The sequence below is a fragment of the Lutra lutra genome, chromosome 14 (assembly GCF_902655055.1).
Source record: "Lutra lutra chromosome 14, mLutLut1.2, whole genome shotgun sequence".
Taxonomy (NCBI): domain Eukaryota; kingdom Metazoa; phylum Chordata; class Mammalia; order Carnivora; family Mustelidae; genus Lutra; species Lutra lutra.
This window is the reverse complement of record NC_062291.1, coordinates 12508069-12535850: the sequence shown is the minus strand read 5'-3', so window position 1 is coordinate 12535850 and position 27782 is coordinate 12508069. Positions and strand designations below refer to the sequence as shown.

Below are 27782 nucleotides of genomic sequence, written 5' to 3'. Positions count from 1 at the left end.
TAATATTAAAGTCATTTTATTTATATTTTCTAAGCATTATTATTTTCTCATCCTTACCTACCAAATTAACAGCATGCTGTTTCATAGGTAAAAGTTTTTCACAGCCTTCTACAGTATCTACTCCTCTAAAGTTACTAAGGTTCAGCTGTGTTTTTCATCACAACCACTAACATTAGCAGTTTTAAAACTTTTGGACACATTTTATAGGAATTTTTCAATGTTTCAAACTATAGTAAGGTAGAATATCTACACAAATCACTAAATCATCTGGAAAGAGAAAACTCCAAGAAGCATAAACAATAATAGTTGTTCATCCATAGACTATTAAAAATTACATGGTTTCTCTTCAGTAGCAATTACAAATACAGCTTGCAAAGCACTGGGCACGATGGCTTTAAAGTTGTCTAATTCCAGGCAACAACATATTATTTGGAAATGGCATGGATACTTTTGATTACAATATAGAATTTTAATATTCTGACAGTATTTCTGATTTGCTAAAGTCAAATGCCCTTAAGCATCCGGTCTATTAAAACTTCTCTGTAGGTAAACAAATATGGATTAAAATGCATGGGAAAAGGCCTAGGGTACATGCTGAACTAAAAACCAACAGTTATTTTAGGAGAGGCAACTGAGAGATGGGGGAGAAGACGATTCCTCTGTTACATTCCAAAGAATATTTATGCCCTCTTCCCCCAACCTGCACAGCTGGTATGGACCAACAGCACAGGAGCACCCAGTCCTAGGAAGGCTAAGGAAGTCCCACTAGCTCCTGGGCACTAGTCACAGTTGCCATGCTTCTCTAAGTTCCTCTTCTAATTTAAAGAATGTGGTCGGACACCCCACAGAGCAGGACATACCTTCACTAGGGCCTGGAGTTCAAATAGTTCTAAACTCCCCTGCTGTCCTCTCAGGATGTGAATGAACTTCTTTGGCAGGAGTGGGGAGGAGGATGGTGGTGGTTAGACAAGAATTTTTGGTCTGTGTGTCACAGCAAGTAAGCTAAAACTAAGGCCTGCTCTTTCAGATGGGGATAACTATTCCCACTTTGTATATAAGGCAAAGGAACCAGGGAGGATCAACCATCCCAAACTATGAATTCCACATACAGTGGAGCAAGCAAGATAGCAAGCGTCACTTTTCCAACTCGCTAAGTATCTGACAGGACCTTGCTCTTGAAAAGTGGTGTCTAAGAGCAGATATCAGTTCCTCGTTGTCTGAAAGAGAAGCCTGGAGATGTGCAGAGTCTGAAAGGAGGGGCGGGTGGGAAAGAGGAAGGAGATGAAGATTACGTAGTGTCCCATCGCTCGGTGGCCCATGAAGGTTCCACGGAATCAGAACAGGCTAAGCCATCCACAGAAACACGGAGGTCGAAGGGGTAGGGCAAGGACAGCTACAACTGCAATTCCCTACTGTGGGCAACAAGTAGGTTGGTTGAGGGAATCTAGGATACCCACGGGTTGAACCTTTCCAGAGGCTACGGCTCTACCTTTCCTTGCCAAGTACAGGCGGGATGTGAAGTGACAGGGCACACCAGGCAAGGCGAGGACACATTCCACACAGAAAATGGGCCCAATTCCCAAAAGACAGGTTCTAGGGGGTTGCCAGGAAACACTATCTAGGCACTGGGAATGTACATCACTTAGTCATTTCAGAAAACCATACCTATGACCCAGCCATTCCTTTTCTGATTTTGCACTTGAGCACTGGTGTTTAAGTTCTGGGAGATGACCCATTCATGGGCTGTGCAATCAGTTTAGTAAATGGGAACAAGCATTTCTTTTAACAGAATGTGGTACAATACAAAATAAAATATCAAAGTATTTTACAGGTAATTAGGGTGTTGTTTCAGGAAACAAAATCATAGGTATGTAAAATTGTTGGTTATACATGTACATGTATTACACAGACACACACGTGCGCGTGTGTGCATGCACACTCTCCAGATAACCAAAAGGTTCATTCCCTCCACAGTAGTCTTCCCAGTAAGGTCGTTCCATCTCCATGCTATGTAGAAGCAAACTTCTGACTTTTCCTATTTTCGTTTTACTTTACAGCATTTATCCCTATCATCTTCTCCCTTACAGACATATTTCTTGAGAGGACTTCTCACAGCAACAAGGACACAAACTATCTGGTCATGGTGACTTGTGAAAAATATTCTAGGATAAGTTCTCATTGGCCTATTTTGTAACAAATAGCCATTCCTGGATCAATACAAATGTGGGTCCAGGAAGAGATGGTATCATCTGGGATAAATGTCAACTCTTGTGTTCACAAGGATGGACTATATCTTATAGGAAGAATGTAGAAAAGTTGCCTCGAGCAGATGAAAAGCAACAGCCACTACTCATAATATTTAAGTACCTGCTAAAAATACCCTATCAGGTGGACAAGGAAAGGGGTAAATTAATCAAACGATGCAGGGACAACTGGCTATTTATTTGGAAGAATACAGAGCTGCTTATCTCACAACACGTGTAACAGGAAACACCACAGAGGGGTATCTGAATAATGTCATTTAACATAATGTCTGCTTCATACATATCAACCAAGACATACCTGGCACAGTGCTCAGTTCCAAAAGGAATTTACCTACTACACAAAAGCACAATGAAGTAGAAATACTTAACTTCCAACTAGTAGAATGTTTATTTCTAATACTGGGACTTTACATAGGAATTTACAAAAATAAAAATTTAAAAAAAAAAAAAAACACTGTGCTGCTTATTATCCATTGGCTCCACCCAGAACTCCTCTCCACTTTCTCTGCGCCCACCTGGGCTAACCTGCAGATCGCATCTGGTTGCGTTCTCCAAAGGGAGGCACCAGCAATTCAGTGCCACGATTCTTGGAGGGACAATATCTTCCAGGAGGTGGTCTCTCCTCCATGAGAGCAGCTCTTATTGGGCTCTGGTGACACTAATTTCCATCTTTGCCCCTTTACGACCTAGAATGCTCACAGTTTCTGGGTAATGCTAGTCTCTAGGTGCTTCAGGATCCCTTGTTTCTGGCCCATACCACTGTAATACATCTACCATCACAATCCTCTTGGTTGGGGTAGAATTCTGTTTTTCATTAGAAGCAGGGCTGATACAAATAGCTATTCTTGTGTTAAGTTGTCAAAAGAAATCATTCTTCCCCGAAATCACTATATAGAACATGAACATTTAGAATGAAGTACTTGTCTGTACCAGCTGGAATGCCTTCAGCTGAAATAACAGACAGCCCTAAGGATAAATAAGCAATCATTATTACCACGGTAATAGAAAGTCCTAGCCGAGAACAGGTCCAGATGGAGTTGTGCAGCTCAACGACGGGAGTCCCCTCTGAGCCAGGCTTTTCCCATTTTGTCTGCTGGTATCTTCAGACTACTGCCCTTCAGGGCCACAAGCTATAATTTGGTATGATGTACAAACATGAAAAAGTCCAGCATAAGAGAGACAATCTCTCCTTTTGTCTTCTCATGTCACAATAGTTTATCACTGAGATCTCTCCCAGAAGTACCGCAGAATATTTTCCAAACATCTCAACAAAATCATTAGAACAGCATCTCCATGATTAACTCAGATTAATCTGGATTTACTCCTAAATCATGTGGGGGAAGAATGGAAAGAGAAACAAAACAGAGCCCAGCAAATCAGCAGCAGGGTGGTGGGTGGGCAGTGTCTCTTGGAACTGCTGATCAGTGTGTTCCAAGGTGGTGTGGGAAAACAGTAGGACAAAGGAGGCAGGGACAGTGCATGACACCCTAGTATTTTAAATACAAATACATAGTTCCTGGGTCACATACAACAGATCATGCCTAAATAGATACAGTAATGAAATACCAAGAGTAGGAAAGTGGCATTCGAGTACATACTTTTTATTTGTGGAGTGCATTGAGTGTTCCTGTTCATAAATGATGTTAACCTTTGCAAAATTCATGTAAATCCCACTGTTACTAACAGTACTTACAACATCATAGACTGACCCAGAGGCAACTGAAAAACCTCAGAAAAATATTATTTGGCTTCTTTGGGAAGTAGTAGTAGATCAGTAACAATGGCCATACTAAATCTTATTTGCCGGCAACGTCAGACGGAAGGTTGGTGGTGAGGTCGTAAAATAACATATACTGGCCAAACTATAAAGAGACTCAGGTAGTATTTACAATTAAGACTGATGCAGAGGTAGTTTAAAAACCTCACAAAAAGAAATTTGGGGTTCTTTACTGAAGAGGCAGTTCAACAATAATGGCCATAGCCATTTATCTATGTCAGGATATGAGAGAGGGGTGTACGTAGTCTGTACTTCAAATTGTTCAGGTGTATTTTCATATATACACAGTGGTGTGCTGGTAAATATTTGACAACAGGTTCTCTGAGAAAATAAGAACCCCGGTTTGTACAGTTTGCCAATTTCCAGGGTGTAAACACTCCCACTACAGCAAGCTACCCACAGGACGACACTGAGTGCAGAGGTGGGAAGAGATGGGCGGTAGCACATTAGACGGTATTTTTACCATATGACTCAGTAATAAAAGTGACCTAAAGAACAAAGAACAAAATGTTTGTTATAAAATAATTAGGAATTGATGAGTGCTGAGAATTTATTACCTTTGTTTTTAATATAATTTAATTTTTAAATAATGACTGTTTAAGTACTGGCTCACAAAATTCCTGAAAATTTAACCATTGGCAGTTGCAAGCCAGTGTGAGCTTACTCTTAACACACCACTAAATACATGTATATTTACATATACACTATATATACATATATAATTATGGCAACTTATAAAGACACTGGTGGTATTTAGTGTGGAAGATACTAATATAGACCATAATAGTTCTTTAATTAAAAGATATTTTCTCTTCATAAGTCTGTTGGACTACAATATGCAAATCAAGCATACATCTAATTTCTGCTATATTACTATACCCACATCAGGCCTGCAAACATCAGGAACTCTTCATAATTGTTTAATGTTGTTGTGATTCAACTTTTTTTAAACTTCAGATTCCACTTGAATATAGGTATGAATGAATACCATCCACTATATTTACAATAAAATTTGGTATCACATCTGGAATATGACACAACATAAATTCTAGACAAAGACTTCTACCACATTTCTTAAGTGAAGAAATTTCCCCTCAATATAAATTTTCTGATTAAAAGTTTCAGTTTTTCTTCAGAGCTTTCACATATTCAAAATATCAGTATGGTTTTATGCTAGTATTAATTGAAGTATGATAAGACATTGCTTTCTAGTAATGTGAGGCATTCTTTGGGCTTCATCTCATTTTTTTAAAATGGTATAATAACTTGAAAGAGCAGGTGAAGGCTTCTGGACATCAGGATGTTGAAAGAGCTTTCACCCTTGTGTGAATTCTCTGATGTTTTGTGAGTACTGACCTCTGACTGAAGGTTTTCCCACATCCATCACACTCATAGGGCTTCTCCCCTGTGTGAGTTCTCTGATGTTTAGTGAGAGCTGATTTTTCACAGAAGGTTTTCCCACACTCATTACATTTATAGGGTTTCTCCCCTGTGTGAGTTCTTTGATGTACAATGAGGTTTGACTTCACACAGAAGGACTTCCCACATTCACTACACATGAAGGGTTTCTCTCCTGTGTGTGTTCTCTGATGGACAGTTAGGGCTGACCTGTGGCAGAAGGATTTCCCACATGTATTACATTCATATGGTTTCTCCCCTGTGTGTGTTCTCTGATGTTCTGTGAGGTTTGACTTCACACAGAACGTTTTTCCACATTGCTTACATTCATAGGGTTTTTCTCCTGTATGTGTTCGCTGATGGTTGGTAAGGTGTGGTTTCTGACAAAAGGATTTCCCACACTCAGTACATTCATAGGGCTTCTCTCCTGTGTGTGTTCTTTGATGTTGAGTGAGGTTTGACTTCTCCCAGAATGTCTTCCCACATTCACCGCATTCAAAGGTTTTTTCTCCTGAATGACTTCTTCGAAGTTGGGTGAGATGTGATTTCTTGTTGAAGTTATTTCCATTTTCATTGTGCTCATAAGGTTTTTTGCCCATGTGTACTATTTGATGTTTAAAAAGGGTTGACTTTTCCCAGGTTTTAGGACCTACTTTATATTCATGGGGAATCTTTCTTGCATAGGCTCCCTGATGGATAATGAAAGTTGAGTTATCACAGAAGGTTTGCCCATATTCATTGTATTCATAAGGAGTCTGTCCTGTAAGAGTTCTCTGATGTCCCAGTCTTAAATCTGTATAGAAGGACTTCCCACAAATATTGCATTCATATGGCTCCATCTCCAAATGAGTTCTCTGAGATAAACTGAGCTCTAAACTGTGGATGAAGGTTCTTCCACATGCATTATATTTACAGAGTGTCTCTCCTATCTGTATTTTCTTGTTTGTGAAAAAGGCCGCTTCCTCATGGAAGGCTTGTCCATTTTCATTATACTCAGAAGGCTGGTCAAAAATTGGCTGACTGAGATTGTGGCTATGACTGAGCACATTCCTTTTTTGATTATATCTATAAGATTTCCCTCCAGGAGTTTTCTCATGCTTAATATCAAGGAGCAATTTCTCATATACATTAAGCTCATCAGGCTTCTTTCCAGAATAGCTCTTTCTACTAATAATTAAGCCTGAAATATTTTTCAAACTCATTTCACATGAGTCACATATCTTATACGGAAAATTTCTTGAAGGAACAGAATCTGTGCCCAGATTGAAAGCTTTTCTTACTCTATCACAACTATCTATATTTAATGTTTTGTTGGTAGTGAAAGCCAGTTGCCAAAAATGTTCATCTTCATTGTCCTGGCTGCTCTCTATCAGGTCATCAACTTTCCAGTCTTCTAGAAATGAGAAAAATAACCACATCTTATGAATCGTAGTACACTTCTAATGAGACTGAACTCCCACAAACACCCTTTCATATAGTTGATTCCTTTGTTTTAGGCTCAGTTTCCTGGCGTGAACTAAATCCAAGCATGCGTTTGCTTTATCCTACTAGTCTCAGTGGAAAGTAAATACAAGCTGCTGTGGAAACAAGGAATGGAAACTGGCAAGGGCACTTAACATTTTAAATACAAAACTTTCAAAACTGGACAGAAAAGGGTGAAAATGCAAAGCACAGGTTGCTGGGAGTGGCTGATTCAGGGACTCATAGAGAATGGGGTGAGCCAGACAGAGACACTGAACGTTGAATAAAGTGATGGTAGAGATGGCTTTCAGAAGATGAACTATGTTTGGGGGAGAGAGAACAGTTCCATCCTAATCCCCTCATGTACAGATTCCTGGGGTAGGATTTCTGCAGGAGCACATGCTTCTACTCTGAACACCAACACCAAACATTCTTGGGTTCAACCAAGAAGTCCTATAGCCCAGCATCTAGTTTTTCTTTTAACTTATTATATAAGAAATAATTATTTTTTTAAAAAGCTGTAAAAAGTGGGCTAGAGAAAGTGAAATAAAATCAAGACATAGTAAGCAAGGATTGGGTACTTTCTGAGAGGTATCCGCTTAGGAAGCAGGAAACTCACAGAGTTGGAAAGTTCAACAAGGGTTTTTTTCCAATAAAAAATAAACTACAAATAGACTGAGAAACACAGTAGAGGAAGAATTTAGAGACAGCTCACAGTTCCCATCCTTATCCTCTCACATCTTGACTACTATGGTAGATTCTCACTAGTATACATGTTGTCAGTCCCTTTTTTTCCCTTCATTTGATATATCAGCATTAACAAAAATTTCTTAAAACACCTACTTCCTCATTTTTTAAGGATCACTGCTTTACCCCAGACTCTCACTCTCTATCTAGCTGTGATTCACAACAGCACAAATATCGAAAAGGAAATACAAAAATAGATGTGGGGCAGGCTATCTCTGCCAAAGGACCGGGTTCACTCTGTTTTCTCACAGCTGCTTATGAATCTCACCATCAAGTCATATGTTGATTTACTTAAATCTGCTGGCTTACTTCCCCCAGAACCATTTCATGCCTGAGACAATGTTGATCTTTAAGTCTGCTTTTATACTTAAGTTTATCTTTTACATCAAGGTTTTCTGCTTTTCTCTCTAGCCTCATCTGTATCTTTTACCTACTTGTGAGACCTGTAAGGATCATGTTTCTCTATATGATTCTAAGATCTTTGGTAAACTTTATCATAAAAATTCTTGGCCGTGTTGCCACACAATGCAATAATGTTAATCACTTGTGAAAAAACTTCTATGGCAGTCCAGAGCCCACTGCTCCAAGGGCCAGATAGTAATAATTATTACCCCCCCCCAAAACAAATCAAAACAAAACAAACTTTCCACCAACTGGATTCACAGTAGGTGAATCCTGCAGCTGGGCCACTCCCTGAGACACAATATAAGTTGCACTCCAGCCCTTGCTCTTTCTGGAACCTGGATATCTTTCAGGAAATGCTGCTTTCTTTCACTGACAACAAACCACAAAAATAATAATAAAAGAATGACCGCCAACAAACACTGCAACATCCCTCCCACTTTCAGCCTTCACTCACGATCTTTAAAAGAAGTTTACTGCCTGTAAAATTCACCATAATGTAAGATTAAGTTCCTTGCTCAATGCTATACCCTTTGTCAAGACCACAGTCTAGCTCTTGGCAGATGTTACCAAAATCCTGCTTCCTCTGACCTCATGAAAGAGACATAACATGAATGATTCATAAATGCAATGTGCATATGAATTATTTCCAATCTGTACGTGACGAGCAGTAATACAAAAGGACAAAATGGGAATGCGTATTTTGGAAAAGTACTTCAGAATGCTTTATGAATGGATGAGAAAAAATGATCTCTTCCAAACTTAGCTGCACAATTCATCAAAAAAGAAATTAGTAAATTATCAGAATTGGGAAAAGAAAGGGCCTTCTCTGTGGGAAAACAAAATCTCATTAAAGAAAGAAACCCTAAGCAAGAGTAATATGATTAGTTCTCAGTTTTGAGGATGTAGCCGCTAGTGGGTTAGGGTCACAAAATATGGGTTATTTAAGTTACAGGGAAAACAAAGTGAGCTCTAACTTAAAATAGGTGAAATAAGCCATTACTAGGTACCATGCAATGTTTAAACACTTTACACATACAATATTAAGTATCTGAAAAGCAAAGTAAACACAAATGAAAGTTGTAGTAGAAGAGAAAGTATTTATATGTGAAATTTAGGATCTAAGACAGTATGGGGTTTAGTGCAAATTCTAGAGAGCAGCTAGAAAGAGACAGGAAGAATAGGAGGACCACATTTTAATAGTCAATGAAAGGAGACTTTAATTTTAATTTCATTTCTTAATAAGCATCAACTCTGCCAGGCTAGTGAAAGATAAAGCAGATGCTTCAGGTAAGAAAATAAAAATCATTTAGGGATTAGATCCAGCCAGGAATGAGAGAACACACAGTTCTGCTTCTGAGTGAGATCAGTGAAAAATGAGAAAACAAAGGGATGCGGGAGCTGGTTTTGAAAGGCAAACAACCCCAGGAATATGAGGACACTAGTAATAAGGGATAATGGGTTTAATGCACTGACCCCGGAGCTGCCATTTAAGGTAGTAATAGGACAGTAGCGTGTTCCTTATCGGATTCCCAGGAAACCAGGCTCTCAGGTTTTCCCCCTGGCTCAGACTGTTCCTCCTTAAGCTCCTCTCGTGATGAGATTTTATGGATTTTCACACCCTGCAGAAGTGGAATTGTTCCAGAACCACTGCTCTCACGTGCAAAGCCACTCTCTAGAAAAGGAGCCTGCAAACGATAACTATTGAGCAAGGGTCCTTAAACTACGAATGTTTTTTTACATTTTTAAAGGGAAACGAAAGAAGAGGCAGTAGGGAGAAGTGAGGAGGAAGAAGAAGGAAAAGGAGAACCAGGAAGGGGCGGGAGGAGCAGCAACAGCAGCAGCCAGCCAGGCCACATGTGACTCACCAAACCGAAAACATGTCCTACTGTCTTTACATAAAAGCCCACCAACCTCTGATCTAGAAGCTCTCACCCAGCCTCAGGCCTTTACCACCACCCACCGCTGACACCTCTCACAGGGCACTTCCGGCTCTGGCCTCTGCCACGTGCACCATACTCACACAGAACCAACATCTTATTCAACACAGAGACTGGGTTCTAGCAGTTCTCTCCCAGCGTCTTGTGTCCAAGTTTGGGTATGTCTTAACTCCCCTATAATCTAATTTCCTCCCAATAAATGGCACCCAGTTTTTATCCAGTTGCTTGAGACAAATCAGTTGAGTCATGCTGGACTCCTGTCTCTCTTCCACACTATCAACAGCAAATCTTATTGGCTTCATCCTCAAGATATATGTACAAACCTTCCACTCCTCAGCACTTCCAACATCACCTAAGTCATTATCCTCTCTCCTCTGGCGTATATAACAGTCTCAATGGTATTCCTTCCTCACTTGTGCCTAAGCACCACCCAACCACCAGACTGTATTTACTGCATAAACTGCTAAGTCAGATCTGATGATTTAATCTGACTTACATTTACTCAAAAAAAAAAAAAAATTACAAGGCTTTCTCATATCACTCAATATAAAATTACCATGGTCCATGCTACTTACTTCTTATGACATCACCTCCTAACACTCTCCCCAACATATATTCACCTCCAGCCGCAATGCCCCCTTGCCATTCTTCAAACATTCTAAGAACACAGCTAAGAAGTTTGGCACCTGCCTGTAACACTCCCACTTTCACTGTACTAGGGTCTCACCCCTCCTGTGGACCTCATGAAACAGGTTTTCTCTGACTTCCTTACCCATTAGCACACCACTCTCCATGGTGTTTATCACCACAAATACTGTATGAACACATTCACATGCATGTACTTCACACACACAAACATGCTTCTTGTCCCTTACTATAATACATACCCTACGATAAAAGGGATGCTAATCTTTTAATTACCTAAAAACACAACTGGATCCTAGTGAGTGCCCAACACGTATTTGTTAAATGAGTAGTATCTCAAGTACAGCATGAAAACAAAAGGTATCCAAAGAGAACAGAGGGAAAGTTAACAATTTTCAAAGATAAACTAACCTAGAAAAATTACCTAAGATGAAGCCAACTGAGTTTGCATTACAGGTATTAGTAAATCACTCTAAAATATCAAAGAGCAAAGGAAAGCATTTATGAGGGAAAGTGACATGTGGAGGAATGTGATTAAGGTAATGGCGGGATATGGGCCAACTGTCCTTTGTCACTTCCAAAGGTCTAAAATTTATAAAAGAAATTTCTGAAGAATATTGTACAAGTGATAAACCCTAAACCAATAGCCTAAGATCTCATTCCCTTGTCTTCCATCTGCCTGCAAACTCACTAACTCACCTTGGTGGCAGTGGCTTGGGAATCCTGCCTCTAATATCCAGGGCTCTTCTCCTTGCTCTATCTTGAAGACCACTTCTGGCTTAGTAATGCAATATCCTGTGAAGAAAAAAATAATACAAAATGGTGGCTAAATAGCCTGGCTTCAGGGACTCTGAAAAAATGATGGCGAGGAAAGGTACAGCCTCAGGAGCTGCCCAAGGGAGACGCCCAAATGAAGCAAGCCCTGAGGAGGCTACGAACACAGCATTCTTTATGGAGGCCAGAGAGACTGTTCCTCTCAGGGCCCTGAATCTCAAGTGTCAAACAAAATTCTAGAAGCAGTTCATATGTTTCAGCAACCAGAAATGCATGCTACCGATAGTCACAAGGGAAAAAAAAACCTTACCAAAGGAAAAAAAAAATCTTACCAACTGAGACAAAATGGCTGTAATTTTCTAGAATCACATCTCTGTATAGTATCTTCTGAGCAGGATCCAGCAGATACCACTCTTCCTGAGTGAAGTCCACACATACATCTTTGAATGACACTTGTTCCTGTAATAGTATATGCCTTTTCTATATGAAGCCATCAGAACTATATGACATGGAGGAAATTTAAAAGAGCTAACCTCTTTAAAGTTTGCTAAAAACTGACACATAGGGGCGCCTGGGTGGCTCAGTGGGTTAAGCCGCTGCCTTCGGCTCAGGTCATGATCTCAGGGTCCAGGGATCGAGTCCCGAATCGGGCTCTCTGCTCAGCAGGGAGCCTGCTTCCTCCTCTCTCTCTCTGCCTGCCTCTCTGTCTACTTGTGATCTCTCTCTGTCAAATAAATAAATAAAATCTTAAAAAAAAAAAAAACTGACACATAGGATGCCTTCTTTTGTGTTATTTACTATGTAGGATAAAAGAAATATCTCATACAAACTGAGTTTCACTAAAGCCCTAGAACCGTTCCCCCTGCTGCAAATAGTACTGATGAAAACACTGTTCCTGTTCTCAAAGTGCTTATGATCTGATGAGATATATACATTAACATTTATTAAGTTATATACTGCAGGAGCTAGCAGTATTCACACAGTAGACTGGGAACGAAACCAGACCAAGAAAAAGTTAGATCTTTAATATTATCATTTTTATGATAGAAAAAAAAATAGACAATAAAACAGACAAAGCAGACCAAAAGGGGACCCAAAAACTGGAAATAATAAACAAGAACTTCAAAATGGATTATGATTAATATATTCAATAAAACAGAGGAAAATATGAACAAAATAAGTGGGAGAAGTTCAATGGATGTATGGTATATGTACTGGTCAGAAAAGAATTACTAGAGCAGGCCTGAGACTGCTATCGTTCCAAAGGTCTGTTGCTATGAGGGTGTCCCTTGGCTGGCATCTGGGAACTTCAATTCCCTAATAAGAATGGTTCACTGTGCCTAAATTATTTGTGTAAGCAATATGGGTTATGCGGCACACACTCATTCCTTCTAAGTCCAGAAGTTTCTGTTTCAAGCAGAGAGTACCAATGTGATCATCTCCTAAAAAAAACCCTGAGCATTGAGCGTCTAGTGAGCTTCCCTGGCAGACATTTCATATTTGTTGTCAATCTCATCGCTAGATTTGGAAGAAGACTCAGGTTTGCTCCTGGCTTCCTCTCAACTATGCTCCATGTACCTTTTCCCTTTGTTGATTCTGCTTTATATCCTTGCACTTTAATAAGTCATAGCCATAAGAAGAACCACCTGTTGAGTCACCCTAATAAGTCACTGAGCCTGGGGATGGTCTTGGGGATCTCTGATAAATGTGTATATAGACACATACATACACCTGTAAGTACATAGATAAAATGGGGATTCTAGAGCTGAGAAATACAACACTGAAATTAAGAACTCATTAAATGGGGACGCCTAAGTGGCTCAGTCGGTTAAGAGTCTGCCTTCAGCTTAGGTTATGATCCCAGGGTGCTGGGATGGAGTGCCACATGGGGCTCCCCATCAGCGGGGAGTCTGCTTCTCCCTTTCCCTCTGCTTGCTGCTCTACCTACTTGTGTACTCTGTCAAATAAATAAATTAAAAAAAAAAAAAGAACTCATTAAATGGGTTCAAAATCCTATTTGAGAAAACATATAAATCTAACAAAAGTATCAAAATATGTATGCATCTAACTAAAGAGTACCAAAATACATACCCCCAAACCAAGAGAACTGAAAGGAGAAATACATGAATTTATAATCATAGTTGGGAGACTTCAACATCCCTCTGTCAATACTGAGAGATCAAGAAGGAAGAAAATCAGTAAGTATACAGATGCCCTGCAGCACACTATCCATTAACATGATCTAATTGACTGTTATAGAATACTCCATCCAAAGCAATAAAACACACATTTTATCATTCTACTCTAGCTCATATGTAACATTCACCATGATAAACCATAGTCTTGGCCACAAAACACACCTTAACAAATTTAAAACAACAGCTACAACAAAATACAACAAAATATGTTCTCCGACTACAATGGAATTAAATAGAAATCAATAAACAAGAGATAGCTGGAAAATCCCTCGAACACTTGAAAATCAAACAACACACTTATAAATAACCTGTAGTTCAAAGAGATCTCAAAAGAAATTTTTAAATACTGTACATGAAATAAAAATAAAAATACCACTTATCAAAATTTGTGGGATGAATTGAAAGCAGTACATAAAGGGAAATCTATAGCAAGTGTATATATATTCGAAAAGAAAAACTTTAAATCAGTAACCTATTCCATCTTAGAACACTACAGAAAAAAAGCAAATTAAGCCAAAAGCAAGCAAATATAAAGGAAATACTAGAATAAATCAATGAAATTGAAAACATGGGAAAAAAATCAATGAAACCGGGGTGCCTGGGTGGCTCAGTGGGTTAAGCCTCTGCCTTCGGCTCAGGTCATGATCCCAGCGTCCTGGGATCGAGCCCCGCATCGGGTTCTCTGCTCAGCGGGAAGCCTGCTTCTCCCTCTCCCACTCCCCCTGCTTGTATTCCCTCTCTTGCTGTATCTCTCTCTGTCAAATAAATAAATAAAATCTTAAAAAAAAAAAAATGAAACCAACAGCTGCTTCTTTGAAAAGATCAATAAATTAATAAACTTCCAGAAAACCTAACCAAGAAAATAAAGGAAAACAAATTGTGAATCTCAGAAATGATAGGTCAATATCACTGATCCTAAGGATATTAATAATAAAAGAATACTATGAATAATTCTATTCCTGAAAAATTAACTTAGATGAAATGGACAAATTCCTGAAAAGACACAACTAATAATTCATACAAGGAGAAAGAAATACCTGGAACAGATCTATATCTGTTAAAATAAATTCAATTACTAATCAAATCACTCCCAAAATAGGAAGTACCAAGCTCAAATGGTGTCACTGGTGAATTCTACTAAACATTTAAGGAAAAAATACCAAGTCTCCACAATCTCCTCCAGTAAATAACACTTACAAACTTGTATTATAATGCCAACATTATTACCCTGATACTAAAACTAGGTAAAGACATGAGAAACTAAAGACCAATATATCCTATTAGCATAGACACAAAAATCCTCAAGTATTGGCAAATCAAATCTGACAACATATAAAATGAATTATACACAATAACCAAGTGTAATTTACTCCAGGAATGGAAGACTGGGTCAATGTTTAAAAAAAAAAAAATCAATCAATACAATCCAGCACATCAATTAGCCAAAGAAGAAAAATTACAAGATCAAATCAATTGAAAAAGAAAAAGCATTTGACAAAATCTACTAGCCATTCATGATCAAAGTTCTCAACAAACTAGAAATAGGGTGAACTTTCTCAGCTTGATAAAGACCATCTACAAAAAACTTACAGCTAATATCATATTTAATGTTAAGACACTGGACACTTTTCCCGTAAGGGCAGGAGTAGGACAAGGATGTCTTATCTCATTACTCCTATTCAACTCTGTATGAGAAGTCCTAGCTAGTGCAGTATGACCAAAACCAAACCAAACCAAACCAAACCAACCCAAAACCAGAAATAAAACATACGTGACTGGCTTTTTATCCTGTTTCATTGGTCTTTGTGTCTATTTTTGTGCCAGTACCATACTGTTTTGATTCCTATAGCTTTGTAGTGTATCTGGAAATCCGGGATTGTGATCAATTTGTGAAACAAATCCAGCTTTATTTTTCTTTCCTAAGATTGCTCTAGCTATTCAAAATAGAACAGAACAGAGAGACCAGAAACAAACCCATAATTTGGTCAGCTAATCTTCAACAAAGGAGGCAAGAATATCCAACAGGAAGAAGACAGTCTCTTCAACAAATGGCATCTGGAAAACTGGACAGTTACATGCAAAAGAATGAAACTGGACCACTTTCTTACACCACACGCAAAAAATAAACTCAAAATGGGTTAAAGACCTAAATCTGAGGCCTGAAACCATAAAAATCCTTGAAAAGAACACAGGTAGTAACTACCTTTACATCAGCCATAGCAACTTCTTTCTAGATATGTCTCCAAAGACAAGGGAAACAAAAACAAAATCAAACTATTGGGACTAAACCAAAACAAGAAGCTCCTACACAGCGAAGGTAACCATCGAAAACAAAAAAGACAACCTACTAAAGGGAGAAGATATTTGCAAATGATATATAAGTTAAGGATTTGATATCTGAAATATAAAATTTATACAACTCAACAGCAAAAACAAAAACAAAAACAAAACCCCAAAAAACAAAACAAAAAAAAAACAAATAAGCTGATTAAAAACTGGGCAAAGGACCTGAATAAACATTTTTCCAAATAAGACATACAGATGACCAAGAGACCTATGAAGAGTTGCTCAACATCACTAATCATCAGGGAAACTCAAATCAAAACCACAATGAGGTATCACCTCACACCTGTCAGAATGGTAAGAATAAAAAAAAGAAAGAACAAGAGTTGGTGATAATGTGAAGAAAAAGGAACCTTGTGTACTGATGGGTGGGGATGAAAACTGGTTCAGCCATTATGGAAAACAATGTGGAGGTTCCTCAAAAAATTAAAAACAGAACTGTCATATGTTCCAGTAATTCCATCACTGGGTATTTACTCAAAGAAAATGACAACATTTGAAAAGATTTGAAAAGATATGTTTATATTGCAGCACTATTTATAGTAGGCAAGATATGGAAGAGCCCGTCAATAGATAAATGGATAAAAAAGACGTGGTGTATATATAGATATATATATCTAATAGAATATTACTTGGCCAGAGAAAAGAATGAAATCTTATTTCATGATTTCAGAGAAAAGAATGAAATTTGCAACAACATGGATAAATCTAGAGGGTATAATACTAAACGAAATAAGTCAAAGAAAGACAAATATCCTATGATTTCAATCATATGTGAAATTTAAGAAACAAAACAAAGCACAAAAGAGACAAAAAAGAGACTCACAAATATAGAGAACAAACGTGATTACTAGAGGGAAGGTGGGTGGGAAGAGGGCATGAGACAACTAGGATGTATCACTGAAAAGGAAAAACAAAACCCTAATTGTCTATGTAGAAAATCTCAAGTAACTTATAGAAAGAAAAAAAAAATCTATTGGAAGTAATGAGGAAATACCAAAACATCATAGGATACAAGGTCAATATAAAAAAGTCAACTATTTTCCTATATCTGAATAAAGAATTGGAATTCCAAATTTTCAAATGAAAAAAATACCATTTACAATACACCCCTAAAAAGGTATAAAATCTAACACAATACATAAATACAGGAAGACAAAACTGATGGAAGAAATCAAAGATCTAAATAAATGGAGAGAGTTTGTGTTCATCAGTAGGAAGACTCAATATGGCTATGACGTCAATTCTTTCCAACTTAATCTATAAATTCAATGAAATCCAAATAAAACCCCCCAGTTATTTTGCAGATATTGACAAGAAGATTCTGAAGTTTACATAGAAAGGCAAAAGATCTAGAATAGCCAACACACTGGACACCTGGGTGGCTCACGTGGTTGAGCATTTGCCTTCAGCTCAGGTCATGATCCCAGAGTCCTGGGATGAAGTCCGAGTCAGGCTCCTTGCTCAGAGGGGAGCCTGCTTCTCCCTCTGCCCTCTCTGCCTGTGACATCCCCTGTTTGTGCTCTCTGACAAATAAATAACCTCTTTTTAAAAAGTTAAAAAAAAAAAATAGAATAGCCAACACAATGTGGAAGAAAAATGAGAATTCACATCACCTGGTCTTGAGACTTACTATAAAGCTACCAAGACAGTGTGTTAGTGCTGAAAGAGACACACAGATCAACAGAACAGATTAGAAGGACCAGGAATAGATCTACCAAAATAAAGTCAAACATTTTTTGACAAAGGCACAAAGGGAATAAAAGGAGAAAAGATGGTCTTTCAACAAATGGTGCTCGAACAACTGAACACTCATGCAAAAGAAATCAAACTAGACACTGATCTTACACAAGTATTAACTAAAAATGAATCAGAGATCTAAATGTAAAAATGCAAGAATAAAGAATACAGGAGAAAAATCTCTATGACCCTGGATTTGGTGATGAGTTTTTAGATAGAACAGAAAAAGCATATTCCACGGGGAAAAACATGGGTCGGATATTATTAAAAATAAAATCTTCTACTCTGTGAAAGACATTTTTAAGAAAATGAAAGGATAAGGCACAGACAGAAAATATTTGGAACACATATATCTAATAAAGGCTTTGTGTCCAAAAAACACAAAAGAGCTCTTAAAGCTTCAATAATAAGAAAACAAATGAACAAATGAAAAATATGCAAAAGATTTGAACAAACATTTCACCAAAGATATAAGGACAGCAAATAAATACATGAACAGATAGATGCTCAACATCACCTCAGTGGGAATATGCAGACAACATGACACAGTTATTGGAATGGTTACATCAAAAATAATGACAATACCAATTTCAGGTCCAGAATCAGAACAACAAGATTCTGATTCATAGTTGGTAGGAACAAAAACTGATACAGCAACTTTGTAAAAATAGTTTGGCAATTTCTTGCGAAGCTAAACATATATACATACATACATACATACATACATACATACATACATAACCAACACAGCAATTTCACACCCTCTGTTTTTGAAAACTTATGTTTTAAAACCTACATGTGAATATTTTTAGCACCTTAATTCAAATGGTCCCAAACTGGGAGAATCAAGCATGTGTATTCTGGAATTGAACTATCAAATAAATGAAATTCAGATGTTAGCTGGATTCTCATTGTTAGCGCGGGAGATTACAGACAAGCAAGAAGAGAAGGTTAGAATGTTCCACCTGGTAATGATTACAAGAGGAGACAACAGTGTGAATACTTAGCTTACTATAGAAATAGATGGTTACATACTAAAATATTTATAGACACATGTATATACATGAGTGAGTATACACATATTTCCTATTCAGTTAGCTGAGAGGGTCTTTGAGCAATAACTTAACAGTCACAGTCACAACAGACACACCTAGTCCCCCAATCTTGGTTTCTCATACTATGCTCCAATGAAAAGAACCAGAACTACTTAGCGGGGGAAAATGGCTAATTCTAGGGCAGGAAAGACATAAGATCAACCTGGAAAGTCTACTGCCACAGAGTAAGGAAGAAGTATTCAAACAATAACAGGGTATGTCAAAAGACATAGGAACCAACAGAAGGTGCTTTTTAAAAAATTTATTGTTTTTGAGAGAGTAGGAAAAGGGGAGAAAGCATAAGCAGCAGGGAGGAGCACAGGGAGAGAGAGAGAATTTCTATTTATTTATTTATTTACTTATTTATTTGACAGACAGAGATCACAAGTAGGCAGAGAGGCAGGCAGAGAGAGAGCGGGAAGCAGGCTCCCTGCTGAGCAGAGAGCCCGATGTGGGGCTCGATCCCAGGACCCCGGGATCACGACCTGAGCCAAAGGCAGAGGTTTTAACCCACTGAGCCACCCAGCCACCCCGAGAGAGAGAATTTCAAGCAGGCCCCACACTCAGCAAAGAGCCCAACATGGGGCTGGATCCCAGGACCCTGAGATCATGACCTGAGCCGAAATCAAGAGTCGGACACTCAACCAACTCAGCCACCCAGGCGCCCCTAGAAGATGCTTTTACTAACCAACCTGGAACAACTTGAGCAAAAAAAGGAACAAGGTATCATTGTACTATAACCAAAATATAAAATAACTAGCCATGAATTCATGCTGATATAAATGGATTAGTAAATAGGAGAGAACAGAAAAATCTTCTATGCAGAATTCCTGATAATGTATGTACATAATTATGTAGATACTCCAACAGGAAGGAGGTATAGTGTAGGTGTATAGTGTAATTGCCCACTTCCTTCCAAGGAGTACAGTATGAAGACAGAGAAAACAAAGTAATAAGTCATGTCCAGAGCACTTACCCTTGATATGATAAGACCAAATGACATTTTATCTCTGTGGTCTTCCTCCAAGAAACCCATAACCTCAGTCTAATCATGAAAACAACAGCAGACAATTCCCAATTGAGGGACATTCTACAAAACACCTGACTGTACTCCTCAGAACTGCCAAGGTTATAAAAAACAAGGTAAGTCTGAGAAACTGTCACAGCCAAGGGGAGCCTAAAGAAATGACTAAGTGAAATGTGGTATTCTGAAACAGAATACCTGCATGGGGGAGAAAACACCAGAGTCAACTATCAAATGACAAATCACATCCCATAAAATAATAGTTTGCAATCCATAAAATGGACAAGCACTAGTATCCCTAATATATAAAGAGCTAGACACTGAAGAAAAAAAAAAAGCCAAAAAAATAAGAGCAAAATGGGCAAAAGATATGAACAGAGGGTTCACAGAAACATAAATACATCTTTCAGATACATGAAAAAATACTTAACCTCACTCATAGTTAAGAAAATTGCAGATATAAACTTCATAAAATACCACGTTTATCTATCCACTGCCAAAATTCCAGAAGTTGAACCACATGTTCTATGGGAGAAGCTGTGGACAAACAAGCACTAATGCAGTGTTGATGGGAGTGACACAAAATGATACCACAATCCCGAATGATCAAGTTATCAATTATATGCACCCTTTGACCTGGCAAAGCACTTCTAGGAATTTATCGGATAGAAAAAACCTATATGTACAAGGTCATTCATTAGAACATGGTTTGTACCCTAAGTGACTCTCAATCTCACAAAACAAACTGAGGGTTGCTGGGGGGAGGGGGTTGGGAAGGGTGGGGTTATGGATATTGGGGAGGGTATGTGCTATGGTGAGTGCTGTGAAGTGTGTAAACCTGGTGATTCGCAGACCTGTACCCCTGGGGATAAAAATACATTATATGTTTATAAAAAATTAAATTAAATTAAAAAAAAAAAGAACATGGTTTGTAATAGCAAAAGGTTTGAAATAGTGCATAACTAATAATAACCAGTTAACTAACTATGGAACGTCCATGCTTGAATTACTGTGCAGTTATAACAAAGAAAGAAACAATCCATGTTCTGTTTAGAGAAAGATGTCTGGGACGGGCTTTTAAAAAGTGACAAAAAAGCAAAGAAAGAACAGAAAATCATGTATAGACTCGTTACTCAAAGTGTGGCTCCCTGAGCAGCAGAGTCAGCTTCACCTGGGAGCTTTTTAGAAATGCAAAACCCAGGGCCCCCACCAGATCCACTAAATCAACATCTGCATTTTAACAGGATGCCAGTGGTGTACAGCTGCATCTAAGTTCAGAAAGCCCTAAAGATGATGGATTCCCTTCTAAATAAAAGTAGGGGGCATACAAGAGTATCTTTTAAATGAAAAAAGAAGCACTGGTAGGACAAACAAGACAGACAGGTATCTACATCAGGATGACCATAACTCCAGTTTGTCTGGGACTGTCCCAATATAGCCAGTTGTCCCATCATAACTTTATGGAACCTCTTTCATTCTCAGTGGAAGTGTCTCAGTTGAGATGAAAAATGTCACCCTTCCTAGAGGGAACATCATTTAACCTTTTAACCATGTTATTACTAATTCAAAAATATTTTATTAAAAAGAGAGAGAGACGACCAGCCAGGAAAAAACACAGACTGAAAAAAAGCAGTGAGCCAAGGATGGTTGAGCAACAAACCCAAGGAGAGGCAACGTCTGGGGCAAAAGGGAAAGACAACTTTGTGAGGAACAATAAGGGGAGGTATCAGAGTTAAGAAAGGAAAACTAGCAGGGAGGTGTCAGAGACAACAGAGACTGAGGATTATGCTGCAGAATGGTCAAGTAAGACAAAGACAAAAACTGGATTTGACTACAATTTGGTAGCCTTTTCCAGAGCTGACTCAGGTGAGTGTCGAAGCAGCAAGAATGCATTCATGAAGTTGAAATGTGAATGAGAAATGCAGAAACCAAAGCCAGAACAGTCAGCTATTCAAGCTAGAAATATGAACAAGCTGACACAAACACTTAGGGAGAGTTATCTGGAGGACTCGTGGTCCCTCCATTCCACCAGATCTTTGAAGTCATATTCCTGGATCAAGCAGGACCATGAGAGAGCTGTCTCTCAAACCTCATTGTTCGGTCCCCTGAAAAGCTTCCATACACTTCTAGCACAATGCTGTGTCTATCAGAAATGATTACAGGCAATTTCAGTGTTGTTATTAGAAAAATCAAAGAAGTTTTACAACTTGCACAACTCTGTAAAATTAAGAGTCCTGCTTCTCATTCTACCAACTGTTCTTTGAATTTGCTTGATATACTTGATATACTTCCCTTCACGTAATTCTTGCCTATTTCTATTTTTTCATTTTTTTTTTTTTTAAGATTTTATTTATTCAGGGGCTCCTGGGTGGCTCAGTGGGTTAAAGCCTCTGCCTTAGGCTCGGGTCGTGATCTCAGGGTCCTGGGATCGAGCCCCGTGTCGGGCTTTCTGCTCGACGGGGACCCTGCTTCCTCCTCTCTCTCTGCCTGCTTCCCTGCCTACTTGTGATCTCTGTCTGTCAAATGAATAAATAAAATCTTTTTAAAAAAAAGATTTTATTTATTTATTTGATAGAAAGCCCGACGCAGGACTCGATCCCAGGACCGCGGGATCACGACCCGAGCCGAAGGCAGAGGCTTTAACCCACTGAGCCACCCAGGAGCCCCTCTATTTTTTTGTTTTAAAAATATGAATCCTTTCAAATTTTAGAAAACTCATTTTAAAACAAAGTGGAAATAAACAAAAAGCTCACCTGGGATCTGTTCATTTTTTGCTCTTAGTGAAGGAGGGAGAGCTAAGGAAGAAGGAAGGAAGAAGGAAGTTAGAACAGACTTGGCCTGCCTTGCAGTTCCCGGATTTACCTGCCTACACAGCTCCACATACAAGATACTTACGTGTCCATGTGTGGCTCCGATATATGTTGAGCTTAGACATGATACTTTTCACTGAGTGAATGTAAACATTTGTTTCTTATTGATTTATTACCAATTTAGGTTCTGTGACACAGAAAAATTAAAAACATGAGAAGATGAGTTTAACATTTAACAGTAACCTAAAGGAGGAAACACTATGGCTTTTTCAGAACTGATGTGGGAAAAATTAAAAATTAAAAATCTCAAGCCACATTGTTAATCTGTTTTCCTGTTAACACTATTAATCCCCTGAGGTCAGAAAATCCAAGAAACCTCTGGAAAAAAGAGATGGGGGTGTTTAAGGCAAAATAAAAGATAAATGTTTAATGTTTGTTTCTTACAACTTTCAAAAGACCTTTAAATAAGAAACTATCTTTGACTTAATTAACAGTGACAAAATGAGCCATGGCCTGCGAATATGCAGACCTGACTTTTAACCATGGTTCTGCCACCAACAAACTGCATGATCTTGGTCACCTTCTCAGACTCAAAAAAATTTTTTTTTCATTTTTCAAATAAGGCCAAAACAGATAACCTCTCACCTGCACTACCATCCTGTATGTCTATAAGGCCAGGAGAGCAGGAACCTCTGCATCTTTATAGATGCCATCAACAATGGCAAATGGGAAATGGAAAATGAGGGGAGTAGGGGGTGTTCAGGGAGAGGTGATGACAGAATTTCCTTCGCTATGGCTGGTGAGCCTTTCATTCCCGACCATGCCCTCAACACACTCTCCAAAGAGGTGACATTTCCTGTGTAGCCTGCGTGCCCACCCCTCTCAGCTCCAGCTCACCTCGCTCTTCTTAAATTTGTCCCAGACCTTCCACCGTCACACAGCCTTCGATGGCTTCAGGATACTGTCATGCTTATACATAACAAATAACAAATGAATACATAATAAATAATAACTGGGGACCTGGGGAATGTTAGAGCCAGGAAAGGGCCTTGGTGGCTAGCTAGTACAGCCTCTTCCCTCTTCCATTGCACAAATGAGTTAACTGAGCAATGAAAGCCCTAGAGAATTGTCAAAGCTCCAGCCGCACGTTATTACATACACAACAAATACAATAGCAGCTAACAAAATGTGAGTGCTCAGAATAATCACGTCGACTATTCGGCCAGAGCAACTCACTCACATCAGACACCCTGCCTGGTTCTCCTACAACCGCGCCCCTCCTAGGAAGCCCGGCGCACTTAAGACGCACACACACACGTCACAACGCCAAGCGCGCGCACACGTCGCGCACGCGCACTCACGCCTACCCGCAGCCCCACCCCCTCCCCGTGGGCCCGGCGCACACGTCACGCATGCGCTCTCACCACCCGCGGCCGCACGACGGCGCAGCCAGGTTACGCGGCAACTGGACACCTGCGGGTCTTGCGAACCCGAGAGCCCACGTTCCCACTCGGGACCCTGGTCCCTCAGGCAGAGACGCCCCCGCTCGCCGTCCCTTTAACTCTGCAGGCGGCGCAGACGCCTGGGGTCCCTCCGATGCCCGCGGGGCTCCGACCCACAACCGGGCACCCCCGCCCCCGCCGGACCCCCGGGCCGCGCAGGGCCCCCTCGGCCCTCGCCCCCATCCCCCGGGGCTCACCCGCAGCTCCCTCGCCGCGTGGACCCGGAAGCCAGGGAAGGTTTCCCACGAGGGGCTGGAGGCCGGGGAAGGACGAGCCGGGAGGAGAAGGCGGGGATGCACATGCGCAGAGGGAGGGAGCGGCGCGGCGCGGCAGCGACGAAGAGCTGGACCTCCGCTCCTGGCCACTTGTGCTGGGAAAGTGCCTCTACGCTTAGGAGGGATATCTCATCCCTAAGTCTTGAAAAGAAACCTAATCGTACCGAGCTAGCAGGGGTTTAGTGAAGAGTAGAGGCGTTTAGGATGTATATCTGGCACATAAATTATTCAGTACCTCTCTTAAGATTTTCTTCCCCGGTGTACACCATGTGCATTTCTTGAGAAACCAGGTGGAGAGTTTCTGCCGACTTGGCTGAGTTGAGAGATTACTATCTGAGATACTCACACCTGCTGCCTGGAGCCAGGCTTTTGTCCTTGTCCTTCGACCTATGCATCAAATTTTAGACGCAAGCCGAGAGAAGGAAAGCTGTGTTTGGATTTCATCTGTGTACCTGCTGTGACCAGCATGGTTATTCTCGAATGAGAAAAGCAGCAAGCTAGCAATTCGGTATTAATACTAAAAACCGTTCATGTGTAAAAAACTGTTCGTATACCAAACTTGAAGAAAGCACGCTCTCATCTCCTGCAACCTCCCATATACACTTCACGCAACTTCCCCCAATGTTAACATTTTACAGAGCCGTGGTACCTTTATCAAAACCGAGAAAGCAACTCGGGTGCAATTGTATTAAGGAAATTACAGAGTTTATTCAGATTCCGTCAATTTTTCCACGAATGCCCTTTTACAGGTCCAGGATTCTGTCCAGATACCACAATACATTTAATCATCATGTCTGCTCCAACCTGTAAGTTTTTTGGTCTTTCCTTGTCTTTCATGGCATTCACATGATTGAAGAATAGTGGTCAGGTATTGTGAAAAGTGCCTCTGAATTTACGTTTGTCTAATGTTTTCTCCTTATTGGACTGAGGTATATATTTTTAGGAAGAATACCCTTGGAAGGATGTGCCCTACCTATGTATCAGGTGACACGTGATATCAACATTTGTCATACTAATCTTTAGTACTTGGTTAAAGTGGTATCAGCGGGGTTTCTGCACTATATATTTAGGATTTTTCCATATCCAGTCTACACTTAAGAGTGGATTGGCTAAGTCCAGTGCACACCCAGGGACAGAGGAAATTCGCTCCATTTCGAATTTATGGTCATATTTTAAAACCACCAGGTGTATTAGTAAATTTAAGGAGAAACTCTCTGAGGCTACCCAAGTATCCTGTTTATATTTAGAGTTTTGGCCACTAATTTTTGCTTTCATTGTTGGGTCTTGCCTGCAACCACTTTTACTGTGATGTTCTAGAAGGAGATTTTTCTGTTTTACTTATATGTTTATTGGGATTCTTCTGTAAAGGAAAGATTTTCTTTTTCCTCATTTATTTATTCCATCATTTGTTTATGTCAGTACGGGCTCATGGATAATCTAATTCATTCTCCATGGTCGTTACTCAACCCCGTCTTTTACACCCAACCCTTTGATCTGTTTTATGTTTTACAATTTTACCCTTTTCAGAATGTCAACTGCATTATATAATATGTATCTCCTGAGTTTGGCTTTTTTCACTTAGCAAAATTCATTTAAGACTCATTTATGTTAAAAAAAAAAAGACTCATTCATGTTGTTGGTCCTTTTCTCAGATCAGCTCGGTCCTTTTCTCAGATCAGCTCCTTTCTCTCCACTCTTTTCATTTCATCCATGCTATTATTATGTTGCTCAAATTGTCCCGGCTTGGGCATTGAGAGCTATCATAGGTTAGCTTTTAGGTCCTTTTAACAAATCCTTATCATAGCTTCTAAAGGACTTCCTTACTTTTGACACATGAGGTGCTACAGGCTCCTTGTATTTTCTGTGTCCAAGCCCTGGAATCAGACATTTTTCCAAGGAGCCCTAGTTCCTTTTATTGGAGAAACCAAGATCTGAGCTCTAGGTGTGCTGATTGGTACTGGGTGAAACTTTCTAGATGCTGTCTGCCTACATATCTAAGAAATAGATGTATGTGTACCAGTCCATGCTAGTCATCTGCCTCACAGTATCCATATTTCTAGATCGATCTGTATACATATAAATCTGTATACAGATGTGTTACATACACATGACTACATATTTGAAAATTAATGAGCTAACATTGATATCTTTTAGTCTAACTGAGGATTCATTCTAGCCTTCCCACCCACCCCTTGCTTATTTTTAACTTCATCCATACACTGAGATACCTGGTTATCATTATCTACAACATAAGTATTCTTTTTGACCTTGTGTATATGGAAAGTAGTTTCAGAACTGCTAACCCCTGTGAGAATTTACCAGCCAGAGTGTTTATGTACAGTTCTTTTTGTTTTCAGTCTTAATGTATCCAGTCAAAATGTAGTTTTACAGAATTATTTAGGTCAGCTCCTTTTCCCCCGTTTTTTAAATTCAGGTTACGTGATACATACATTTGTAAAAATAGAGTCACTTGTCACAGTCTGCTTTATATCTGTAAACTATTTGATTTTTTTCTTTATTTAAATTGAGCTACATTCTGTCTTGGTGGTGTACAGCTCTGAGTTTCCACGAATGCATCACCCTGTACCATGCACAACAATCCTATTACTATAAAAATTCCCCTTGGGTGACCTGTTCTTACTCAACCCCTCCTTCCTCCCTTAGCCCCATCCACTGATTTGTTCTCTGTCCTATAATTTAACCTTTTCAAGAATGTCAAAATAGATTGATACAAAATGCAGTTTTTAGGTTTGGCTTCTTTCACTTAAGCAAAAGTCACTTAAGATTTTTTCAATGGTAGGGGCGCCTGGGTGGTTCAGTGGTTTAAAGCCTCTGCCTTTGGCTCGGGTCATGATCCCAAGGTGCTGGGATCAAGCCCCACATCAGGTTTTCTGCTCTGCGGGGAGCCTGCTTCCTCCTCTCTCTCTCTGCCTGCCTCCCTCTCTGCCTACTTGTGATCTCTGTCTGTCAAATAAATAAATAAAATCTTTAAAAGTAAATAAATAAATAAAAATTAAAAAATAAAAAGATTTTTCCTATGGTAGTGTGAGGCATTAATTCATTCCTTTTTTAAATTACTGAATAGTATTCCACTTATAGATGTCCCACAGTTTATTCACCTATTGAAGGATATTTGAGTTTTTACCTGTTCCAGTGATTATTAATAGATACTATAAACGTTTGTGTTGGGCGCCTGGGTGGCTCAGTCAGTTAAGTGTTTACCTTCGGCTCACGTCCTGATCCCTGAGTCCTGGGATCTAGTCCCACGTGGAGCCTGCTCCTCCCCCTACCTTTGCCCCTCCCCTGTTTGCGCTCACCCATTCACTCTCTCTCAAATAAGTAAATAAATCTTTAAAAGTAGAAAAAAACAAACATATGTGTTAAGGCT

The 27782-nt window shown here is 39.4% G+C and overlaps 1 protein-coding gene across 7 annotated transcripts; it reads right to left on the bottom strand.

Annotated features, from left to right (window-relative positions):
* ZNF248 (zinc finger protein 248) lies at positions 1-24455 on the bottom strand. Of its 7 annotated transcripts, XM_047703270.1 has the most exons (7): positions 24317-24455; positions 23515-23586; positions 22703-22804; positions 22561-22602; positions 11741-11867; positions 11334-11429; positions 1-6832 (listed from the first exon to the last, which is right to left on the bottom strand). In XM_047703270.1, exons 4-7 carry the CDS (start codon positions 22573-22575, stop codon positions 5337-5339), a joined length of 1734 nt encoding a protein of 577 aa, XP_047559226.1. In that variant the 5' UTR covers positions 22576-22602; positions 22703-22804; positions 23515-23586; positions 24317-24455; the 3' UTR covers positions 1-5336. The 7 variants fall into 7 exon arrangements, with proteins under 7 accessions (XP_047559226.1, XP_047559230.1, XP_047559228.1 ...); XM_047703274.1 differs by lacking the exon at positions 11741-11867; XM_047703272.1 differs by lacking the exon at positions 22703-22804.
* Between the last annotated feature and the right edge of the window lie 3327 nt (positions 24456-27782).